The sequence below is a fragment of the Sinohyriopsis cumingii genome, chromosome 2, assembly GCF_028554795.1.
Source record: "Sinohyriopsis cumingii isolate HCF-2022 chromosome 2, ASM2855479v2, whole genome shotgun sequence".
NCBI lineage: Eukaryota > Metazoa > Mollusca > Bivalvia > Unionida > Unionidae > Sinohyriopsis > Sinohyriopsis cumingii.
Window position 1 is genome coordinate 50,443,035 of NC_142962.1, and position 11,146 is coordinate 50,454,180.

Consider the following 11,146-nt stretch of genomic DNA (forward strand, 5'->3'; position numbering starts at 1 on the left):
GTCTGTCTGTCTGTCTCTCCTTGACCATCTTCGAAAGCTTTGAGAGAAAATCCGTGTACAAATCAGTGTAGTGGGCCTATTTTCGTACGTGGCATTCGACAATGCCTCTGGACCTATGAATAATGGTAACGTTCACAGACAAATCGACCACTCTGTGTATGTGTGTGTGTGTGTGTGTGTGCGTGCGTGTGTGTATATGTGTGTCTGCGTGTGTGTATGTGTGTGTGTGAGAGAGAGAGAGAGAACCTTGCTAATTGAAGCATAATAATGGCTTAGATCAAGCGTAAATGCATTTAAATATTTCAGTTAACTCATGTTCGTTCGTCATTTTCTTTTGCCTGTATAAACCATTCGTTTCATTAAACTCGCCGGTGACTGAATAGGTGCGCGTTCAGTGCTCAAGAAACAAACGACTCTGTCCTCCTTGTTGGGCTCTACGTTGTTTATTTAACCATTTAAAACATTTTCGCTTTTAAATCATAGGTGTGTCTTATATTTATTTAATAAAAATCAATGAATATAGTGGCTCCAAAAAGAGATTACCGCTCCGATGGCCTCGGATGTGGGAGGTCGCGGGTTCCAACCCCGGCCGAGTCCTACCAAATACTTAAAAAATGGTACTTACAGCAGCCTCGCTAGGCGCTCAGCATTAAGAGGTTAGTGTTAGGACTGGTCGGCCTGGTGTCAGGATAATGTGACTGGGTGGGACGTCATAATGCCCCATTGCTAAACATCACTGAAAAATGTCATGCTCTCCATGATGTCTGCAGCTAAGCTAAGTTAAAAATCAAATCTCTCTCTCTCATACATACACACACACACACACACACGCACGTATACACACAGAGAGAAAAGCAACGAATTATCAATTTCCGAGGAGGACTGTGAATAGTTGCAATAGGTACAAACTATGCTTGGTAGAGGACACACATATGTGAAGAATTCACTCCCTTCGTCAACAGTTTCCTGCAGTCAATCTCAACTCCGTTGGAAATGCAAGTATTCACTCATACGGCGTACAATATACAACAGTTTACCAACGTTTCGAGCTATCCAAGCTTTTCACAGATACAACTTGCTTTTACAGGACAGTTACTTAACACAAGTGCCCAAATAAATTCTTGACTCCTATGTGTTTTAATGACGGGAAAATCTCAGATAAAGAGATAAGTAATAGAAGGAAGAAAGAGTAAAACTTAAAAACGGTTTTAAAAAAACACAGGTCAACTATATGTATGCTCTTTTGCTGACGTCAGCTGAACAAAGTTCTGTAATAAATATGGAAAAGGGAATATTGTGCCTATCTTATAAACCGAAGAACGTTTTGCCCAAAACTATTTATTTGATTTAATTGTGTCTACAAATGACAATGTCAATTAAAATTTCGAATGGCTTTCTTTATCTGAATATAAGCATTACTAGTAATATTTCGAATATCGTAATCGGAGAAAAAGAGATTATTTGTGGCAAAGTTTGCATACCTAAATGTGATACACTTTCGAAAAATGTAAAGTACACTCCCGTGCTGACGCTCAGGATGTGTCATCACGTGCGAAGTGTAGGTCGGAAGTAGGAAATGAGATATTAACCCGGATTTCAACTATTATCCTACATGTGACTATTGCCGGGAGGGACGTATAACCTATAACACTATAACAGGACAAAGCAAGTATCTATACAACAAAAAGATGTCCGAAGCACATTATAATCCGGTACGTATCTAAATTTCGATGGATTAATTGTTTGAGGCTTTTAACATATTTGACATATGTATGTATGTATGTATGTATGTATGTATGTATGTATGTATGTATGTATGTATGTATGTATGTATCTTTGTATGCATGTATGTATGTATGTATGTATGCATGTATGTATGTGTTTGTAATTATATATGTATGTATGTATGCATGTATGTATGTATGTATGTATATATGTATGTATGTATGTATGTATGTATGTATGTATGTATGTATGTGCATTACTGTATCAACAAACTTACAAAGAAATAAGATTTCTTTTTTTTAAATTTCGAATATAGTTTTGGAGGCTGCCACTTCTATATACACTTAAACTTTATTTTCCAGGAAGTCCCGTTCGCCACGTATATTGCCTTGGAAGATATTGACAAAATCATTATCAAGGGAAGAGCACTCGAGGAAGCCAGCAGGTATTTAAGTGAAAATAATTGTCGACCTTTGTACCTCTATGACCGGGGAAATTGAAGATATAACAACCGTTTCTGGTATTCACGTCAAAAATGCGTCTAAAAGCAAACATCTTCTGAAATCACTTGTCTAAGGATAGGTCTTAAATACAGTTACAATTATCAATGACTGCATTAAATAAAATATCACTCTTTGGTTTCCAAAAATGGTTCATCTAATTTGTATTGCTAGACAAATGGCGAATAGATATTGTTTATACAAGGTGTAATGAGGCTCTTTTTTGGGACCAATCTAAGAGACCATTAAACCGTGGTAACCTGTTAGGTAATATTTTAAACCTAAGAGTACCAAAAGTTACTGGATAATTTATGTATGTATGTATGTATGTATGTATGTATGTATGTATGTATGTATGTATGTATGCATGCATGCATGCATGCATGCATGTATGTATGTATGTATGTATGCGCTGCCTCCGCACCATCCTCAACATCCACTGGAGTGACTTCGTCACCAACACTGAAGTCCTCAAACAAACAGGGATCACCAGCGTTGAAGCCACGCTCATGACGATACAGCTTCGCTGGGCAGGGCACGTGTCCAGGATGGAGGAACATCACCTGCCAAGGATCGCACTGTATGGTGAGCTGTCAAATGGCCACCATGATAGAGGGGCACCTCGAAAGAGCTATAAAGACACCTTGAAAAAGCCCCTCACCACCTATGGCATCGATCACCGCCAATGGGCATCACTAACTGCTGACCGTGAAAGCTGGCGGCGTACAATTCACAAGGCCGCTGACACTTTTGAACAAAACAGACGAGCCATCGTGGAGGAAAAACGATAGCGAAGAAAAAACCGGGAAACATCAGCAGCACCCACCACAACCCAGACATTCTCCTGCAGCCTCTGTGGACGGACGTGCCTGTCACGTATAGGGCTCGTCATCCACCTGCGCGTGTGCAATAGATATGGACGTACCCCTTCCTAATCTTCGCTAGCGAAGTCAAGCCAACAACAACGTATGTATGTATGTATGTATGTATGTATGTATGTATGTATGTATGTATGCATGCATGCATGCATGCATGCATGCATGTATGTATGTATGTATGTATGTATGTATGTATGTATGTATGTATGTATGTATGTATGTATGTATGCATGCATGTACTAATTAATAGTTAATTAATTTCACTCTCTTGGTTTGTAGATTCAACATTTGGTTACAGAATGGAGGTGCTACCGACCCCGACGACGTTGCAATGGTATTTGATGCCCGTTTCAGCTTTGGCGGAGATTATAATACCGTCGTCTGCAACCATAAGATAGGGGGAAACTGGGGATTGGAGGAAAGAAACGCTCCGTTTTTCCCATTCTATCCTGGAGGTCACTTTGATATAAAGATCAAACTAAAGGATGCTTTTTACCAGGTAAGAACCATATTGAGAAACGGTAATCATTTGTGTACATACAAAAGAAAAGGTTGTTATAATCTTCTTTGATTAATAACGGCGGTCGTGTTTTGATCCTATAATACCATATTATTCATAATGTATGAGACATTTAAAATGACGATGGATGTCACTCTTAACATCACAGTTATCAAACAAGTGCTGGTTTTTGTAAAACGGAACAACCTCAACATTTTCTGTTAAGGCCAAAAAACTTCGGTCTCTTTGTACCATCGCCTGTAAGTAAAGCGCCTCTGCTATCTGCGGATCCACTATTCGGTTTTGTCTATTATCCCTACACCGACATTTGACGGACATACTTGTATGTTAAGAAATAGCTCCACACACTTGACCCGTTTACTCTGCTTGTTACAAAAGTCGGCATGATATATATCTTGATTGTAATTTGAACTAAGCAAAATTCTTCGCAAAAGGTACCTTGGTCATTTTCGTGGGATAAGTAGTTCCTGGGTGTAGTCAAGCTCTTTTAATTTGAGGTAAATAATTCTTGCAAGTTGCCCGCAATACGATTATGCCTAAATGGATGTAATCAGTTTGAAAAACGGAACTGTTGATGTTTGAATCTCAGATGTATGAGGCGAAGTGATTTTATTTATTTGGGGGAAATAATAAAATACAGCAGAACGCAATTCTTGCTCAGCAATGCAGTATACAACCTACGATTAGTTTCCTTAACGCATATTTGCTAAGTAGGAAGTCAATAAAACATTTTCAGGTTAAGACATATATTACTAGCTGAAAGTAGCTTTTGATTCATATATATATATATATATATATATATATATATATATATATATATATATATATACGTGTGTGTGTGTGTGTAAATTTTTTCATCTCCACATTGACGTAGTATTTCGTAATGTTATCCCTCACGTGATACATATAGGTCTGTTCTCATGATTAGAATAACTGCCTCCGCATCAAAATCGAAGTCTATTCACGGAAAAGACAGAGGATGCTCCGATTCTGATTTATGCGTGACAATTTTTTTCCTCTTGCAAATATTCTGAAATTTCCTTAAAAAAATAAAATGTGTATCTCCAGCAAAGGCTTTAATAATGATGTGACTCAATAAGCCGGTTTCTTAAGAAGAATATAATCGGAAATGCCTCGTGCCTGACATAAAATTTTGATATCGATGCGGAATATTCCTTTCCCACACTGAAGCATAGAAAGGGTTCTTTTTCTCACATTTTTGAAAGAAAAATGAGGGTCGAAGTTAAAATGGCGTATTGTGTAACTTTCAAACACCGTTTGAAATGGTCATATATTAAAATATGGCGTAAACATTAGGTTACACGGAAATATTTAGTGTTAACTTTATATGAGGTTTAAATACATCGTAGTGTTTAAAGTACAGTGGCTAAGACGGCTACTTAATGTGCTGCAGATATCCATTGCAATAATTCAAATGTTGACAGGCCAAATAAATATAATCCACTTGTATCCAGATCATCGAGATAGACAAAAATAATGAAATAATCATTGGTTCAACTTTGATCTAGTATCGATTTACCTTTGTGAAACAGTACTGTGAATATGAATTTAAAAAACAATTACGACAGAGGCTTTTTCAGCTCGAAATACAAGACTAGAAAAGCTATACATGTACCGGAGTCGGTCAGTGTGAGACCCATTGCTTGTTTGAGTATGTAAATATGTTGCAATTAATATTTACCTTGATTATAGTGAAAGATCATTTAAGTAACGATGTAAATCGGAAGTATTTGCTACTCTGTGTTCTTTATGGTCGCAGTAGAAAGTCCAAATAGTCCACGAGTCATGATAAAGGTCACGTGCGAAGTAGGATAGCTATCAAGTGAATAGTAGAAGAGAGCTATCAGGCACCTACGTTCTACGCTGGAAAAAATATAATCATGTACATGTGGTAATGTGATAGAACAAATGAGAAAGCGTTTCCGCTACTGACAGACAGAAAGACTGACCTCGATCGGAATTAATCGTCTTTATCTTTATGAAAATATTAAAAATACATTTACAAATCCTCATTTCAATACAAGTTTGCCTTGTTTTATAGATTCAAGTCAATGGGCAAGGAGTGATAGAGTTTTACCACAAGATGTCTATGCAAGCCGTAGATACACTTAGAATTGATGGAGATGTGGAGCTTTTTGAAATTAAACTGAAGTGATCAACACGTGTTGCATGCTTTGAAATGGCTGGACAGCATACAGCGCAATATAAACAGTTTATGGATCAAACAGGACAGATATTTTCCTCATCTTTATTTTGGATGTTCAGTTTATCAGTGACAAACAATCTTCAAAGTGGTACAGGAAAAATATTTTGGATACAAGGCTAGTATTAATACAAAGGCTGTTATGAGTACACAGGCTGTTATTAGCTCAAAGCTGTTATGAGTACAAAGTTGTTTTAAGTACAAAAGGCTATTAGCAGATACGTGCAATATTTTGCAATAATAAAATTTCCATTAAAAATTTATAATCCTGGAGAAAAGTACTAAATAACTCAATTTTGTAAGCTTCATAATTAAATGTTTCAAATGAAATGTATGATTGTTATTATTATTATCATTATTATTAATATTAATATTATTATTACAACTCTACGGTCTTAAAATAAGTAATATAAAACAGTAAGAAGCAACAAATAATAATGATGATGTAAAAGCAAAATATCATTAATGTCATTTACTTTTCTGAGGACTTTATGTTTGGGGGTGGGTGGGGTGGAATGTGACCCTCAAATAGCTTGAGAAGACGTACTCTTTCTCTGATCTGTGAAAATTTTAATCAGCCATATTATGATGGAAAGTTTTTATCTTGAGATAAAGGAAAACATCGTCTGGCCATTAAACAGTCGGTCCATAACTCTCTATACTTAAGTCAAATTGAGTGTACACGTATTCCTTAATGGAGGTTAATAACCTATCTTTCCAACTTTTCAGTCTGGCTGGTTATTTAGAAAGGGTTGTATTAAGATTTGTCAGTTTCGTTTGTAACCTGTCTTGCTTCATTAAGGGTTGAACCAGGAGGAGATAATTTTTAATTTTCATTCCTAAAATAAAGCTGGCATAAGACAATACATCTTCGCGTTGAATTGGCATGTGGTCACATGATTTCATTGCCAATTTCCGAATGATCGTCGGCAGAATGATCTAATCCCCATATCTTCCGACCGTCTGTACTTTTATTATGGTCATTCTTCTGTTTCATATTATTGGTGTACCATTGTTTATATTGAAACCGAAAAGTGTATCTTCTCAGCGAGACTGAAGAGATGTGCTTCTGGCGGAGGCCAGGATGTAAACCTTTGACATCATAGCCATCTTTTCCTTAAGCGTCCATAGTTCTTTCCAAACAATAACCAACAACCGGTCTTTGAAAGGACTCGTAACTTTGGGGGTTTATTTTTCTTAGTTACCTTGTCATATGAAACTGAAATGAATACAGGTTTATTGTAGGCCTATCATTCCCAGGAATACGAGATACACCTGTATTTCTTCATCCGTAGGATACATTTCTAAACAGACATTACCTGCCTGTGTCGTGATATTATGATGGTGTCAGATGTTGCTTTCTTGTTGTAAATCGCCTTCTGTTGTATACATTTCAAATCAGTCATTTTTAGCAAGCCGCATGTTATTATCACGAGATTAATTTGCAACGATAATGTAAATGATATCGATACAATAAACCAATGTCAAGGATATTTTTGTCTCATATCAAAAGCTGAGTCAAATAATTAAGACCTTGATGGCGCTAATTGAGAACTGTTTGCAGAACGAAGAAGACGGCACGATAAGACGCAATCTTTCAATCACTAGATAGTAATGCATTCCAAGAAGAAACATTTAAAGTTTTAAGAGTTGTGTCTCTTAGACCGAAATAATTGACACACTGTCCGGTTTCTTGATAGGCCTCCGCCAATTCTGTATTGCGATGTTTGCATCTCAATTAAAAACATTCATAAATCACACACACACACACACACACACACACACACACACACACACGGGTTGGGGTGGGGTAAAATGCATTATTTACATATGTCGGAAGTAACACGTCAACGCAAAATGTTTTTTTCTCGTAAAAATGCAAGGTGTGCAAAATCTAAAACCTTACATATTCTGTCCTTCCTGTTCGCAACCATTAACATAGAAGACAAATTGTGCAAAGGCTTATAAAACACGATATTACCCAAATACTGCGACACTGAGCGAAAAGTCGTAACATTATGCATGTATGTATGTATGTTTGTATGCACACACACACACACACACACACACACACACACACTTTTATTCTAAACGTTAAAGCAACAACGTATGTTTGTACAAGATTCCGGTGCTATTTGTTCTTAGGAATTGTCACCATTTCAAAATGGACGGTCTTTTAGACCGTCAGCTAAATCACTTATACAATCATTCGCATTAGTTATCTAAATACATCCTTTAAAGAGAGATTATTTCAATCTGTATGTTCATTTGAAAATGCATAAAGTAAAAGTAAACAATCGCAGTCAGTAGGTATCAATTAGAGGATTGATCTGAGCAATGGAAAAGTACAAAATGGTATTTATAGGTACATAGTGAATGTAATAGTAGAAAGAAATAGTAGATATACTTAAAATTGATTCATAACTAACGAGACAGTAGAAAATCGATGACAAAATATGGCTAAAATAATTCCAAAGTGATCAGGTGATTAACACAATAAATAATTTGAAGAAAGCAAATAATGAGCCAAGAGAAACTGACAGAATAAAAGAAAGAGGAAAAGCTGACTTAAGAAGAAAATAAACGATAGCCCAATATTTGTATAAAACATAATACATCGAATTTACATCGAAAAGGAATACATATATGCTGACAAAATCTAACTATAATTGGTATAATTGAAAATAAATGCAAATATATTAATTTGCTTAATGAGTAGTGTAGATCCATTCATCCATCCATCCATCGATAGAGCGATCGATCGAGAGAGGATACTCTAAGTTAGAATACATTATGCACACGTTTACATAGGTGATTTTTTTTTTATTTTTACAGTTGTTAAATCTTCATTTCAAATAATTGTAATAGTTTACACACAGACAGACATACACATGGTTTATGCTAATAATAAGGTTTAAGGAAAGATTTTCTATGAGCTGCAGAGTTCAGATTAAGACAAAGCTGTATTAATCTTTGACATCGTTAATTATACAAACTTTACATTTCCTTTCATGCCTTTCTTTAATTACATATATACGGATCCTTTTTGTGGCTGATATTCGCAATTATTCTAATAAAGAAAGCAGTTTCGAAGATATTCTTTTTCAGTATCTTTATACATACATGAAGTTTTCGAAACATCTGCAAAACTCACGTCAGAATGAAGCATGCATTGTAATCATTGGTTAAATTTCAGGATGTTGGTGGGTACTCAGTTAACATAGGAAACAGATCGATAAAAAGGTGAAGTCGAATCATGGATACATCCAATGTTCTTAAGTTTTATGTTAGCTGACCGGAGATGATTGTCCTATGTGTGTGTGTGTGTGTGTGTGTGTGTGTGTGTGTGTGTGTGTTCATGAAGAAACCAGGAAAATCCCGGGCAAAACTACTGACCTTTGGAAAGTTACTAGCAAGCTTTTGACATGCCCACACAGCCTGAGCGTTGGATCGAACTGAAGTCGACAAGCGAGATGTCAGCGATCTGTTAAGGCTATCGCGTTACACTACTCGGCTACCAGAACAGCTATATATATATATATATATATATATATATATATATATATATATATATATATATATATATATATATATATATATATATATATATATATGTGTGTGTGTGTGTGTGTGTGTGTGTGTGTGTGTGTTTTCTTATGTTATAGTAACAAAGAAAAAGTGAAAATAGTAGCTTTGTACAATTTAACAAATAATTTATTTCCCTGAAAAAAAAATGTAAAAATGAAAAATTAAGAACTTACGGTTTAAAGAAATCAAATCCAGAAATAATCCAAAAATAATCAACGAATTGAATTTTAGAAGTCACAATATTTAAATGTTTTAATTAAATATGAGTTCGAGTCCCGACGAAAATCCAAAATGGAAGACGATGACGTATGTTATAGCTAGTATTGTGCTGTTGTGTCTATTTTGCTGTTTCACAAACAATATTATGGTGTTGAATTTCCGAATAAAAGTTCAAGAAATGTCTTTGTCCAAGCATTCTGCATAAGCAATCAAATATGTCCAGGAGAAAGAATCAATAATTCCAAAATATAAAATTTGAAGTCAAAACAGGTTACAAACTAACACTTTCCAGTGTAGAAAGCCAGCTAACTAAATTCTCTATAGACATCGGTATAAAACTTGAATACTGCACAAAACAGATGCGCGGATGAGGGTCACGTGATCATTTTCCAGAACAGTTTAGAAGCTATATACATGTAAAAGGTCACTATTCCAGTACAGCATTGATATCATCTATGTATCCCACAATAAAAATAAATAAAAAAGAAGTCGTTTACTTGATTCCCAATCAAGGACAGGAACTAGGTCAGCAGAATGATACAAAGTTCTTTTTTAGGTGTTTTCTACTAAACAGTCAGATCAAACTAATTTCTTTTAAGTATCAAATTCCAGTAAACAAAATTACATTACTTAACATGTAATGAAATAGAAAATAAAAAGATTTTAAAACTTACAAACAATTAAATTAAATCAAATATAAATGAAATCAAATATACATAACAATATAAATGTATGACCATGGGTTTTAATTCCGCATGAAGCCTAAAAAAGTCAACTGGAAATGCTTACTCTGAGGTCCGCGAATGTCATTTATGGATGACTGCACGGATTTTTTAATTTTGCTTTTAAAAGCCATTTCGATTAAACTATATGCAATTACAAAGTTGATATTTTCCACCACCGCTTAAAGACAAAAGTATAATTTCAGTATAAAATTTGGGAAAATAAGTAAGATCACTAAATTATTGAAGGGTAACTCATTACCTGCATCTATTTTTCAATAAAAACATGTGGCTAACACACAATTGGCTGAAAGGGACAATCCGACTTAAAAAAAAAAAATGGGGAAAATTTGACAAAGAGAATATAACTTGGTTCCAAATTAATTCATGATTTTGATAAGCTTTGTGCTTCCTGATATGCCATTTCTAACTTGGCCTCTAACGGTCCTTGATCTAATTGGAATTAGTAAATTTAACAGGACTTACAGCAAGCTCGTCATTATTAGTGAAGGCAGTCAGCATTTGGAACAAGAACGTTTCATAGGGATATTTTCATAGCATTAGACCAGTTTGTGATTGCAATGTGCTGACATGGTTGGATAAGATCATGCAAAATGTTATATAAAACCTTCTCTATTATTATATCAATCTTAATCCCTAAGATGCCACCGATCTGTCTTTTATATTTTTGGTATTATTTAAAACGTCTTTAGTATGTTACAAGAAGCTTCCGGCCAGTATTTCATATTTTTATTATTATTTTAATTTGA

At 35.1% G+C, this 11,146-nt stretch overlaps 1 protein-coding gene across 1 annotated transcript; it reads left to right on the forward strand.

Moving 5' to 3' along the window:
• The first annotated feature begins 1,554 nt into the window (after positions 1–1,554).
• On the forward strand, positions 1,555–6,177 carry LOC149804823 (16 kDa beta-galactoside-binding lectin-like). Its single transcript, XM_089945042.1, has 4 exons — positions 1,555–1,712; positions 2,088–2,170; positions 3,383–3,602; positions 5,686–6,177. Exons 1-4 carry the CDS (start codon positions 1,689–1,691, stop codon positions 5,797–5,799), a joined length of 441 nt encoding a protein of 146 aa, XP_089801168.1. The 5' UTR covers positions 1,555–1,688; the 3' UTR covers positions 5,800–6,177.
• The last annotated feature ends 4,969 nt before the right edge of the window (positions 6,178–11,146 follow it).